The 14,680-nt window shown below is 37.4% G+C and overlaps 1 protein-coding gene across 1 annotated transcript; it reads left to right on the top strand.

Moving 5' to 3' along the window:
* The first annotated feature begins 585 nt into the window (after positions 1–585).
* On the top strand, positions 586–13,226 carry LOC128863213 (transmembrane 9 superfamily member 2). The gene is made up of 5 exons (XM_054102253.1): positions 586–835; positions 3,495–3,689; positions 6,372–7,357; positions 7,408–7,567; positions 12,552–13,226. The coding sequence occupies exons 1-5, from the start codon at positions 695–697 to the stop codon at positions 13,053–13,055; spliced, it is 1,986 nt and encodes a 661-aa protein (XP_053958228.1). The 5' UTR covers positions 586–694; the 3' UTR covers positions 13,056–13,226.
* The last annotated feature ends 1,454 nt before the right edge of the window (positions 13,227–14,680 follow it).

The raw sequence follows: 14,680 nt of genomic DNA, 5'->3' as shown, positions 1-14,680 counted from the left end.
GTTTCAATTGATTTAATTTTAAGACAATTTCAATCGCGACATTTTTCCATTAGGCACAAACGAACAGTTTTCGTTAGGTATTTTTGACGCGGTTTTTCTGGCAGCCCGCCATTTCGCTTATCAGCTGTTCGTCATCCCGTGATGTGTGAATGCTGCCAAGTCTTGAAACGAGCTCATAGGCGCGTTCTCATTAAAAATGAAAAAGTTTCGCATCTTATTATCTATCCTACTATTTCCTCAACTTCTTATATGGAAGCTTTGTTGGCGGATAGTTAGTTCTTTACTTAACTTAAGAAGCTGTAGGCTGTAGATATTTTTGATTCTGTCTTACGTGAACTGAAAGAGTCAGAGGATCGAACTTTTAATATTTCCCGCTCTAAATATATATTTAAAAATTATTTTGCAAACGAATTAGTTGGAGGAGGCGAGCTGCTAAACACATTTTCTAAAAGATATAAATTCACAACCGTGAAGTTGTCGTTTCCAATTACTAAGTTAAGTTAAGTAATGTTCACACTAACTGCGTTTTTAGAACATAGTAAGAAATTTAATACGTGGTATTGACGTATCGAGTAAACACAGCGATTTTGTTTGCTTACTGTTGTCTTCTTACATCCCTATAAAGAATTTCCTGGATGAGGATTGAATTGTATTACTGGATTTCTTCTGTTTTTATCGTTTGAAAAATTTTGTCATGAAAGATATCGATGTAAATGTTAGGGCATTCTTCGGACTTGTGCTGTTATTTAATGTGAAATATGCTTGGCCCTTCTATTTACCTGGTCTGGCACCGGTGAATTATTGTATTAAAGCGGACGTTTCTGGTGCGTGCAAGGTATGTTATTAAGACAATTATTCAGAATTTTATCATACATACGCATTGAACTTACGATGTAATTGATACTGTGCATCGTCAGTTGGAACTTCAACGACTGGCAAAACAACCAGAAACATTTCTTAGGTTTTATATGTATAAAGTTTGTTATTCTATCTATGAATATCTAAGGTTCACAAATGGGTAACTAAAATATATTCAGGGGAAAGAATTACTCAAATATTGGGACTGATTTGAGAGTACAACTTAGAAAATTGCAGGTGCACGTGGCACTATTTTTTTGGCTGGAATTTCAGTAAACAATGGCTCACAGGTCGTTTGTGGTAGTGCACACCACCAATTCTAAAGCTTCATAACGACAAAAATAAGAAACACAAACGCGATTTGATACCACTAAAAAGAAAAATTTATTGTAGAAATACATTGTGTAGAACATTCAAAATGTTAAAAATTAAGTACACAAAAAGTAGGGCTTAACTTAGGTCACAGCCTAGTTTATGCAGGCATATGCATACATATAATTATGAAACATTAAACTAAGACATGGTTTTTTACATATAAATAAAGAAAAATGCAAATGCGTTTCAGAAAATAGATTGGCTTTAAATTGAAGATAACAGAGAAAAGCGGCACCGTTGAAAAGCTGGGAGTTTCTCTCTCTAAGTTTACCAAATTTTAGGCTAAACTTTCCATGGTAGTCACAAAGTAATTGGATGGCGGGCGGAAGGGGAAACGATGTATCCGTGGAAAGAACACGGATACATCATTCTAATTAAGAAAATCCTAATCTTAGGTGAATATAGATCCTTAGGGAACCTCGAGAAAAAGCGTAAAAATACGATTTTCCACGGTGCACTAGATGGCTAGTTTACTACACTTACAAAATCCAGGACAAAACAGAACTACAACTACTGGACCGGACAATATACAGACATACATTAAAGGACAGTTATTGGGAAACTCTTATAACCTTCCTAAACTTCCGATCTCCGAATGCCGATATCGGAATCCAACTGGCAATAGGAGCATTACACGCATAGTTCATGTAAAGCAATGTAAAACGAAACGGGCAAGTGTTGCGTAGAGTATTAGTAGAGAGATGAACATCCGTAACAGAGATGCAATCGATATCTCTTTTAATTGTATTCAAATCGAGGACAACCAGTCACCCAGGGGCACTTTTTGCTTTATCCTCTTCTGTTTGAACTTTGGTCTCGAAAGATGACACGATTGCCGACCATACAAGTAGTTCGCGGTCAACCTCTTCTGTCCTGGAGTTCCCACGACAGTCGGTTCTACGTGACCGGAACGACCCGGACTTACATATATCCGGCCGAGGACTATCACTTCAGCAGCACTCCCAGTATATGTATGGGGAATGTTTATGCTGCTACAACAACAACAACAATCATCTAGTAGCGTGGAATGGTTGACGTATCGAAAGCCTTCATCTTGCTCGAGAGTCCGAATGAGGGTCGCGTTTCGGTGGTTGTCTGCATTGGTCTTTCTGTGCATGTCCCTGTTGTTGTTATGGCCTTATGGTGGGACGCGTCCTCGCCAAAAGATGCGGTGGCGGGCGAAGAGTTCTATAACAGGAGAAACCGTAGTTAGTTGTCCGATGCCAAGCGGTGCGCTGGCCAGAGCATCTTCGAAGGTGGTACCAGTTATTGATAACTTCGGGCCCAGGGTTAGACTCCATGCCAGCCCTAAAGAGAAGCATTGGGAGCAGTCTTCCTACAAAGAGCTGTTGTAGTGACGATATGCAAAAGGTGAGCAAGTTACTGGAGCGACGGAACCCGACTTGAACTCGACTTCCGGTACGATGAACCGGCTGCTATTGGAATGGACAAAAGTTTTCTGGAGACGAGGTTATTGTGGACTGCACTGTGACTGCACTCATCTACATACTACCAACCCCATTTCGATCTATGTCAAGCTGATTGACAGATCTTTTTGCTTTGGTATGCATGTTGGTGAACGCTAATGGGGCTGTCCACCAAAGCCTTTGATTTAGGTTAAGGTTATGTTACTAAGGTTTTTTCACATTTTCCTTTTTATTCAGCATTCGTATATCGATGTTGTGGGCAAAATGATTGAGTAAGTTCGCCATATTACATACATATCGTGGGATTGAGGAATTCTTGTGGTAAAAAAGGTGTGTTCGAGTTGGATCCCACTCAAATAAAATAGTTTTCAACTGCCAAACTTAATTCTTCCATAGTTAGGTATTTACCCTGTTCATTCCATTGAAATATCGAAACATTCAAAATCTTAAAATTTTTTGTTTGTTTGATAATTCATTAATTTTAATAAAATTTTAAATCTGTGAAACAAAGTGCGGGGTACCAGTGTATTAATGACGAGACGACGGATTCATTATTTTGGATTTTGTTATAAATCTTGCATAATAAAATTATGCTCTACCAAATAATTTTCTTATAGTCAAATATGAAAGGAACGGTTTAGTTTTTAGCTGCTCATTTTCGAAGTCAGCTAATCTTATGGTAGGTACTTTACATCCTATACTACGCAACAGTGTGCGTTTTCTCGACAAATGTTACTTTTTATACTCTACGATTATATAAAAATTATTCTCTTTTTAAGCAATCAAACTTAAGCTTATTATTAATATAAAAATTTTTGTTCTCTTTACTTATAGTCGGAAATTGTACTTTACGTTAATCGGCTGAACACTGAAGAATCAGTAATTCCATATGAATACCATCATTTTGATTTTTGTACTGGTAACGAGATGAACTCTCCTGTCGAAAATTTAGGACAAGTCGTTTTTGGAGAACGCATTCGACCAGGACCTTATAACATCGAATTCTTAAAAAATGTCAAATGTGCTTTGGTAAGTTACCTTTAATATTTATTACGTCGACTATTAGTAGTATTTTTATTTATTACAATAGTTACAAAAAATAAGTTTATGGCAGTAACAATTATTGTATTTTTGGGTATCATACCAGATTTGCGATATTTCTATTTCAAACCTCCACAAAAAGGGTGTGATAAGCGGCAGTTATATTATATATACTTATATATGTACAGTAAATTCCCCTATAATTAGGTGGATTGGCTCCGCGTTGTAGGAGTATTCTCGTATAACTCGCTCATTCGACTCCATATGACGCTTTATACAAATTATTAACATTTAATTTTGAACGTCAAAAAAGGTTTAGAGGAAAAACTATGTTGTGAATGAAATTTATGCGTTTTAGTATAGAAATATGGGCGAAATACCGCGTTATACGAGGGATATATGGATGGTTACTGTATATATATACATATACGAGTATATAATGCCGATATTATATTTAAATACTCGTGCTTATAAAGGTTTATCGCAACTAGATTTTTCCCATATGATGTCGGCATCTACTAGCTCGCAAAACATTGACCTTCTCCAAGTATTCTTTGTCCGGCCGCGACCTCTGTTGCCTTGCGAGTTCCAGTCCAGCGCCATTCTCATGATGCTACCTGGTGGTTTCTAGGCGAGTGACCTATCCAACGCCACTTTCTGCGTTGTCTTTGCCATAAGATGGGTTCCTCTTTCGTTAATATTCACAGGGTGTCGTTGCTGATAGTGTTCGGCAGGAATATTCTACTGATGATGCGGAGTTTATTGACAAAAGATTGTAGCCTCTGTGTGATGGTGTTAGAGACCAGCCATGTTTCGCTTCCGTACAACAATACTGACTTCCCAACTGAGCTGAATATTCACAGTTTAGAGCGCCGGGAGATTCGCGAACTCACCCATCCTGTATGCATTCACCCGAACATTGTTGACATCTTTATCTGCTCCGCCGTTTGCCGTGATAGTGCAGCTGAGGTAGCAGAAGCTTTCATCAAATTCCACCGGTCACCCATGTTACTTTTCCATCTCCTCCACAAATATCCACCAGTCCACCGAGTTTGCCAATTGCCGCAGTCATGCGAATCGCCTTTCTTGGTACCTTCACGATGATGCCTTATTCTGTACGGAGACAGCTTTCCATTGTCCCAGGCGGCGGTGATGTGGGGATGAATAATTTCCGCTGAAATTTGAGGGTCGGCGATCAATAGTTCTGGCTGTATGCCATCTTCGCCCGCTGCTTCACCTTGAGCTTCGGCTTTCTAATTGCATCCTTGATCTTCGCTAGACTGGGAAGGATATTGTTATTTTACTGCTGGTTCTTGTGCTGGCCACTTCAAAGCTGAATTCACTGCTAAAGCAATGTTGCTAATTGTTTCAAAGTGTTTTTTCCATCTAAGGATCTGCTCATAAACTGTGCGGTTCAGCATTCTCATATTGTTTGCTCCGGCTGACGCTTCGGCATCACTAGCAAGATCTTCAATGAACTTTCTTTCCATTTTTGAATCTGACCCGCTGAGAAATTTTAAGAATAGCCAACATAAAACTTGAACCTTGTAGTTTATATTTGGATATCGTTTTTCAAAGATCATGTGAAACAGTCTTTGGATTTGTATTTTGATATACGTAAAATTACAATCGTATTTGTTTCACATCATTAGTGCCGCAGTGAGCGCTGTTTTCCGAGAAAACTTAAAAATAAATAAAGTTTTTGAACAATTTGATGCTGTTCTAGAAATTTTCACTTTTTTTTTGTCAATCTATGACAACTATGACTCGTTTGCTATGTTTTTGGGCAATAAAAACGAATAAATTTGTATTTGTTTTCTCTGTGCTTTTATTCGAAGGATATTTGTCATCGGTGACCCCCACGGCGCTACAAAAAAACTTAGTGCCGGTCACCGGTGATCCCCATGGCATTCAACGTGTTAAAGGGAGGGACCTTAATTTTTATGCTGACTCTGAACGGCCGATAGTTGTTTTATGAGGAGCTTTTTCATGGTAGAAATACACTCGGGGGTTTGTTTGGTTTGCTGAGAAGCGACCGCTATTTTTCTATCATATAGTCACGCCCAACTTATTCGCTTACAGCGGCCGCCAATTCATTAGTGTATGATATATGTTATTCAAAAAGTGAGGTTATAAGTTGGCGCTATGTGTTTTTCGAGGAACCTACTGAGGCTCCATAGTGAATATGACACCATTCCTTATGATATCGCCTGAAAATCGAAGAATGCGCTTGAGATTTCAATGGGACTGTGGACTGCTGCAAGGTTCGGTGCAGTTACGTCTGAAAATAAAAAAATCTGAATATGTTTCACACATTTTAGTTGTTTATTTGTTTCAAAAGGAAACAGCACAAGCTGCTAAATAATTTGTGAAGTTTTCTTTCATAGTATTAGAAAAATAGCAGACAATGTGTTTAGCCAATAATGAAAAGGTAATGAAATCAAGAATATGTTGGAAGTTTGGATGAGGTCTCAAATTTTTCTTTTGGACTAAATTCCAAATTTGCAAAAATATCTTAAAATATAGATCCTACTTATTACAACTCTTGGTAGTACAACGGTCTCCTGACTGAGTGCTTGGACTTGTCCCACTCCCGACAAATCTAATCTATTACAACTCTTATTTTTATGAAATTGTATCACTTAAAATATATCTTCTTTTTATTTTCAGGTTTGCTTTAAGAATTATACTGGTGGAGAAATGGAAAGCGACCGTCGGATTATGACACTAAAGAAAGGAATTAGTCTTAACTATCAACATCACTGGATTGTTGATAATATGCCTGTTACTTGGTGTTACCCATTGGATAACGACAAACAATATTGTAGTACAGGATTTCCTATGGGCTGCTTTGTTCAGCCAGATAGTGATGAGGCCTGCCTTGTTAACCCTAATTATAATCGTCAGGGTTTTTATTATATATTTAATCATGTTGACTTGCAAATTACATATCATAGCGGCCACCCAGATGATAGTGTCGGGCTTCACGGAAATGGTGGTCGAATAATATCTGTAAAGGTAAAACCACGTTCAATTAACCACCTTGATAACTCAAAAATAGATTGCGTTAATACTGACCCACTCGCTATACGAAGTAACTCACTAAATCGGGGTGAGCACCTCTCAATCGCTTATACATATAGCGTTGAGTTTATTATGGATAACTCTGTGAAATGGTCATCGCGTTGGGACTACATTTTGGAATCAATGCCACACACAAATATTCAATGGTTTTCTATCCTTAACTCTTTAATAATAGTACTCTTTCTTTCGGGAATGGTAGCAATGATAATGCTACGGACACTACATAAGGATATTGCACGCTACAACCAAATGGACAGTGGTGAAGATGCGCAAGAAGAATTTGGTTGGAAATTAGTACATGGAGACGTATTTAGGCCACCGCGGAAGGGAATGCTATTATCAATTTTTCTCGGATCTGGCGTACAAGTTACTTTCATGACTCTAATTACATTGGCGTTTGCTTGTTTGGGTTTCCTTTCACCCGCCAACCGAGGAGCGCTTATGACTTGCGCAATGGTTTTGTTTGTTTCTCTTGGCACTCCGGCGGGATACGTATCGGCACGAATTTATAAGAGTTTCGGAGGAGTTAAGTGGAAAAGCAATGTTATTCTTACATCTGTAGTATGTCCTGGGTAAGAAGACTAAATCAATGATTTTCAGTTTTATAACTTTTTTTCTTTAGGATTGTATTTGGCCTTTTTTTCGTGATGAATTTGGTTCTTTGGCATGAGAGCAGCTCGGGCGCAGTTCCATTTAGCACACTTATAGCCCTTCTTGGCCTGTGGTTTGGAGTATCTGTGCCATTAACTTTTGTTGGAGCATACTTAGGATTTCGAAAACGGGTAATGACATACAACATATTAATTATTATACTAGGTTGTTCAATAAGTTTTGGGGTTCGATAAAAGGGGCCTAATTTTGTTGTTGTTGTATTGATATACTCTTTATATGAACGTATGTTCATTTCAATCTGTCGACGTTTCACAGTATTTGCTACAATAGATAAAATCAAGTATTGAGCATTGATTGAATTTTTATAGTTGGAAGGTTTAAAAGCAAAGGAAATTTGTGAACTCATGTTTAAAGTGCATAAGGACTGGAGAAAATTCCACATTCGAATGCGACTTTCTTAGCAACATTTAGAGGATAAAGTTTATTTTGTGCATTGATTTGGGGTCTATCACCAAGATCCTACATCGAACAAGAGGCTATAGAGTGGTGTGAATCTGGTTCCAAAATCGGCTCTGAAACGTGTTCGTGTCAAGAAATCGGCCAAGAAGGTGTTAGCATCAGTTTTTTTGGGTAGCGAAATGAATTTTTTATTGTGGATTACTTGCAAACTAGTAAAACAATAAATTCTGAATTTCTGTTAACCTGCTAGATCAGCTGAAGGAAAAAATCGCGAAAAAATTTAAATCCCCCAACTAAAGTTCGAATTGTTAGACTAACCACCGTATTAATCTGTTTTGGCCCCTAGCCACATCCAGACCTAAAAAAAATCATGTGTGGAAAGCGTTTTCCATCAAATGATGAGGTTATAACAGCTGTAGAAGCGCATTTTACAGCGCTTCCAGATTCTCACTTCAGAGATGGAAGTCATAAATTGGAATCTCGTTGGTATAAGTGTATTAATGTTCAAAGAGACTACACTGAATGTGAATGTGAATTTGGTATTATTGTTAAATTACGGTATATTGGGGGATATGTTTTTAAAGAGAAATGCTTTTGTTGGCCGGCAATGTAAATCTTTATTTTATTGCTAGCGATAGCATTTAGTACGGTTAAAACTTCTCTGCGAACTGCTGGATGGAGTTCAAAATCAAATGTAGGAGTTCCGGAACACAACATCTGTGTGTAACTTAATTGTTTTGCAAAATATTATTCTTTGAAGTGAATACTGTATTCGCTTGAACCAATTTTCAAAGCAGTTGTGCCACTCAGAATTTTTTCAATAGTTTGAAAAACGTCGATATTCGGGAACAAAAATGCGGCTTTCACGCTATTCAACTTGCAAGGATCGACGGCCACGTTGAAATTCGTTGTACCAGTGTTTCGGAGTAGCTGAATGGGGTGCTTCAACGCCAAAAGTCGAAGCAAGGTGATCAATGCACTTCTCTCCATAATTCACGTCGAAAATTGTAATAAATCATCCCGCGAGTTAATTGCATCTTTTGAGCGAGCTGAATTTTTTAACTCACTGGAAAAATAACGAAAAGAGCTCGTGAGTGAAAACGTTATAAGTTTATACTAAGAAATATCAAACTTCTCGATACAAGTATTGAATTATAGCTCATCACAAGTAACGTTGGAAACACGAACCTGGTAAATGGAACTTATGTTTGACAGATATCAAAGCTCTGGTGCACCGTTCGGTCCCTGTTCGGTCGCCCACAGAATGGAAACCATAACTTAAATGCTGAATTAGTTGTTTAACCCGGAATAATATTCATACGGCTGCCCAACCTGTTAAACACCGGTGCTCCACTTATTTCAAATGTGGTGAAATTGGAGTACTCATCTCTTAATTTATCTCTGATAAGTTAAAAAAAGAATAGTCCTACTATTGAGTTTTGGCAAACCCGCCAATCATATGACTGCATATATGCTTTCATCAGTAAATAAACCTTTGAGGCTTTGCAGAGAAATGGAACATTTGAGTCCAGCAACACATTAACATGACTCCTAAAATGCAGCTCAGCACAGATAAATCCTGACCTCAACCACAATTGCTGTTATGAGGGAACTGCTCTAGAAGCTCTGAATTTTTCGAAGCATTTTAAAGCCGAATGATGACTAAATTACAGTTGTGTTAACTACTGATGACCGCTAAGGAAAGGGTGCTGAGTTGATTTCACTTCATCCTCCGTATATCGGGGTCAAAAATAGCTCAAATGCAGAGTTTCACATACATACCTCGCAGACAATGTCCTGTAAGGCCACTCATAAAATTAGAGAGCTAAAGCTTTGTTAGCGCTAGAAGCACTTATCCAGCCATAGCCGAGTTGAGCCCACCTATCCAATAGCAGATCTCAGGTAGTCAAGGGGATCCCGATCCTCTCATTTTGCGGGGAAACCGCCTAATATCCCGACCATATCCCAGAATATAGCAGAAAATTGTAATTAATACAAAGAGTAGGGGGCGTAAAGCAGTTCCCAGAGGCACATCAGAAGAGGCAGTGAATATTTCAGAGGGTATATCATCAATTGAAACCATGCAACGCCTTCTGCATGAATACGATTTTACGCTACGATTGTATGATAGTAAAGTAGAGTGTAATCCAAACGAAGATAATTTATATATAATAACTAAATGTTGTGCGGCCGCCGTAGCTGAATGGATTGGTGCGTGACTACAATTCGGAATTCACAGAGAGAACGTAGGTTCGAATCTCTGTGAACCACCAAAATTAAGAAAAAGAGATTTCTAATAGCTGTCGCCCCTCGACAGGCAATGGCAAACCTCCGAGTGTATTTCTGCCATGAAAAAGCTCCTCATAAAAATATCTGCCTTTCGGAGTCGGCTTGAAACTGTAGGCCCCTCCATTTGTGGAACAACATCAAAACGCAAACCACAAATAGGAGAAGGAGCTCGGCCAAACACCCAAAAAGGATGTACGCGCCAATTATATATGTATATACACTTTGGAAAAATCCGTGTAATATGCAATATTCAATAAAAACGGCGAAATTGGACATTGTGTCAATTGTCACCATCCAGTGGCAGACCGATGCTGCAATTAGGCTTTTAGTGGTGGAGGCACACTTGTTAATTTTCAATTATCGTTGAAAATTCCATAAATAATTATCTAGTATTATTTTAGTAGTATTATTTTTAGAGAATAAATAACCGCCCAACATTTCTTTATAAAAATTACGGAAAGCCCATCGATATCAGTGAGCTTAAATTGAGAAACATTTTTTATTTCGCCGATAAGAGTTACAACAGACACATCTTTTATTTTTTTTTTTAGTTGCTTGAAAACCGTTATATAAGAGAAATATTTGTTCTGTCACCGATACGAACTTTTCCCAACTTTTGTTTTTTCTGTTGATCATTCCATCTAATAACTGTTATGAAACAACTTTTTCGTTAAATTTCAGAATTCGGGCAACGTTTTCAATTGTAAATTCGGGATAACTGCTATTTATTTATTGGTCCCTGAATTACATATATTCTGTTACTTCAAGCAAGCTAAGGAGAAGCGCCCTGCGCCCTTCGGCGTTGCGAACACATTCTCCTCTATGTCCTACCGTGGTATGGCTTGTAATTTCATTGCCATTTGTTTTGAATTTGAAAGTTAATCAAACGAAAGAAACCTTCTTTTCCAAATCTATCGGTGCTTCTTATAAGTTTGTACAACGATTAGAGGGGGAACTATTCACAAACTTGTATACAATGGTAATGATATAATTTCTTCCTGTATCCTCCCATTAGTAATTCCTCTGAAGCGTAAGAGTCCAGAAGTAAAGATGCAAGAAATTACAGCGAATTGGGTAGAAAAATATTACTAGTTGGTTCTACTGCGGATTTATTACATATGTATTATTTTATCTGCCCCCGTGCGTAGGTTCATGAGAATAGTGATGTTCTAATGTCGAACCCTGTGGTAAATTTCGCAGTTTGTGGCGCATTTGATTATAAAAATATATATTTGCTTGCCCTAACCACTATTAATTCGTAATGTTAGTGATTCACAACCCGTTGCAAAATAATAAACACCCCTCACTTTTTTTTTACAATATAAAAATATAGTTCATACTAAAACAAAAATCATTTAACATTTAATTCTCCAAATTTATTGTACATTCAAAATTCTATGAAACGTTTCAACCAGAATTTTTAGAATTTTTCTGAGTATGCTCAATCCTTTCTTTTTTGTTTTTCTTTACAAAGTACATCCCTTTTCTTTCATACAAAATACGTGATGGATTTTTTTTTATGGAAGTACGAGCTTAGCACCTCAAAAAAAAATTGCAAAAATCAACTAAAATTCAGTAGACTATAAAACTGCTTACCCAGAAAAATTCAAAAATATATATATATATAATTGGCGCGTACACCCTTTTTGGGTGTTTGGCCGAGCTCCTCCACAAATGGAGGGACCCACAGTTTTACGTCGAGTCCGAACGATAGATATTTTTTTTATGAGGAGTTTTTTCATAGCAGAAATACAGTCGGAAGTTTGCCATTGCCTGCAGAGGAGCAACCGCTATTAGAAAAATGTTTTTCTTAATTTTTGGTGTTTCACCGAGATTCGAACCTACGTTCTCTCTGTGAATTCCGAATGGTGGTCATGCATCAACCCATTCGGCTACGGTGGCTAAAAAGTTGTTAGATGAATATATGATATTATATTTTTATAAAGAAGTAGTGGCGTGTTTTTAGTTTTGCAAACCGATATACTATATATAGGAAGAGACCGTAGGGGTACGAATTAATAGTCTTTAGGGTAAGTATATATATATATAATACATGTGTATATGTATGTATATACAGGGTAGGGCAAAATCAACCATTATTACCGGACGATTTATAATTTTGCAAATGACGTCGTACGTCAATCATATCTGACAGTTGTGAACTAGACGGCGCAGTATACAAACAGCGTACCGAACCCCCCCTCCAATTTTTGGTGCGCGTCTTAATGTTGTTCAACAAATAGTGCATAAATAACCAAGCAGAGGAACATCATATTGAAACATTAGTAAATCGCTCTGCAAAGTGTTTCTAAACAGTTTATTTAAAATATGATAAGACAGTTGTTGCATTTTTGTTTCTAAATGAAATATAAATATTTAAGTAATGTAAAAACTTTAATTTTTTAGGCCTTGGAACATCCTGTGCGAACAAATCAAATTCCACGACAGATTCCGGACCAATCGATTTACACACAACCAATTCCAGGAATAATCATGGGTGGCGTTTTACCTTTTGGCTGTATTTTTATTCAACTATTTTTTATTCTTAGTTCCCTTTGGTCTAATCAAATGTACTATATGTTTGGTTTTCTATTCCTCGTTTTTTTAATACTGATCATAACCTGTTCGGAGACCACAGTTTTGCTGTGTTATTTTCATCTATGTGCAGAAGACTACCATTGGTGGTGGAGATCGTTTTTAACATCGGGATTCACGGCTGTGTATCTTTTCATTTACTGCTGTCATTACTTTTTTACTAAACTTTCCATTAAAGATGGAGCGTCTGTGTTCTTATACTTCGGGTATACTTGTATTATGGTGTTCCTGTTCTTTTTACTTACAGGAACGATAGGTTTCATGGCCTGCTTTTTCTTTATTCGTAAGATATATAGTGTGGTAAAAGTTGACTAAGAAATGATTTTTAATGAACGGTTAAACTATTGTATAATGTTGACTACAACGTCATATTGTTTTTTCATTTCTTAATATTTTAATTGAATGATTTCTGTAGTTTTTACTCTGAATTGTCTTAAGTTTGTGTGCTTACTTGCTTAATAAATAAAATATAAATATATTTGCCAACTTGTTTTTGATTATTTAATGTGTATAAAATTATCCAAATTATCCTCTTCCCCCAATATATGGGCGGGAATGTAACCCCGGCGACAACTATAGCTGCATCGTCTAAGACTGCTCTGTATGCGTCCGGTATACGTGTTATCAGTCGTCTCGCCGATGTCAATTGGCCACCTCGGAGCTACGATTTCACGCCGTTAACCTTTTTTTGTGTGTCGTGAAGGACCGATGTTATGTGAACAGTCTATTAGCGGTTCAGGCCCTTAGGGCGAATATTAAGCAAGCCATTGAACAAGTCTTGGAAAACTGTGTTAATAGTTGTGTTAACAATGGGTAGGCCAGTCATTTAAAAAACATCGTGTTCCATACATAATGGGAATATTTGCTCTTTCGAATAAACCCTAGCTGAATTTATCCAAAACGATTTGTCCATAAACCAATTCGCAGCACACATTTGTAACTGGCCTAGGAATTCCTTTATCATCATTATCCCTTTGAACAGAATTGCAGAATTGCATATAACCAAAAAATGCCAGTTGAAAACCGTCCCGTCACAATTGTTTTTAACCGACCGACAGAAGTGGATCAGCTGATCCCATTAACCCGTTACCCGCTGTCCCGCTGCAATTCTGTTCCGGGACTGTCTTCTTTAACTGCAAAAGTGTCGTTATGTTTTTAGTTATGTCAATGCGCTTGGACGGGTGATTAGTTTTGCAACACATAAAGAGTATTATTTTGAATTGTGTCTCTATTATTACAATAATATTATGGTCCATTATTTGTGTTGCGTTTCTTTAATTCGAGATAATACATGCTACAGTTACTAGAGAGAATTAATTGAGAACAAACTAAAGTGTTCCAAATACCATAAGTCCTCTTCGATTTGCCAAGCTTTAGGAAGTGACGAATAGATGAAACAACTGCTATAAACCGTTTTGCAGAGCCCAAAGATAGCGAGCAGAGAAGTGCCGAGGCACTTATAGTTATTTGTTACCGACTAATATAATTTTAATGGTATCCAGAATACCTTGACAGCTGCACCTCAAAGTTGCACACAAACGTTTACTTCACCCATATCAGAATAGGCCGATTTTAAATGTCTTTGCCTGAATAGATCAGCATAACTTCGCGATTACGTTCGGAATGCGGTCTGCGGTGCGGTATCTCACTAACATTAAAATTTACTGAGACACTATTTTTATTGTATCGCAAATCCAGCCTCCCACATATCTTCACGAAACGTTTGAGCACATTCGTTCTCAACCTTCATGAGCTTTATCCCAAAATCAGTTTAGCTGTGATCAAGCCTATTCTACTTAGTACCTGTTCTTCATATGCCTTCAGTTGTGCACTTACATATCTCTTCCATTACGCTTTAAATTTTCGGTTCTAGCTTTATAATCCGTGTAAGTAGCAAAAATAAACAGTGCACCGTACAGACGTCAACAACAACAATTAAA

This window comes from Anastrepha ludens, chromosome 5 (assembly GCF_028408465.1).
Source record: "Anastrepha ludens isolate Willacy chromosome 5, idAnaLude1.1, whole genome shotgun sequence".
Lineage (NCBI taxonomy): Eukaryota > Metazoa > Arthropoda > Insecta > Diptera > Tephritidae > Anastrepha > Anastrepha ludens.
The sequence above is the reverse complement of the archived record's forward strand: the minus strand, read 5'-3'. Positions and strand labels throughout refer to the sequence as shown.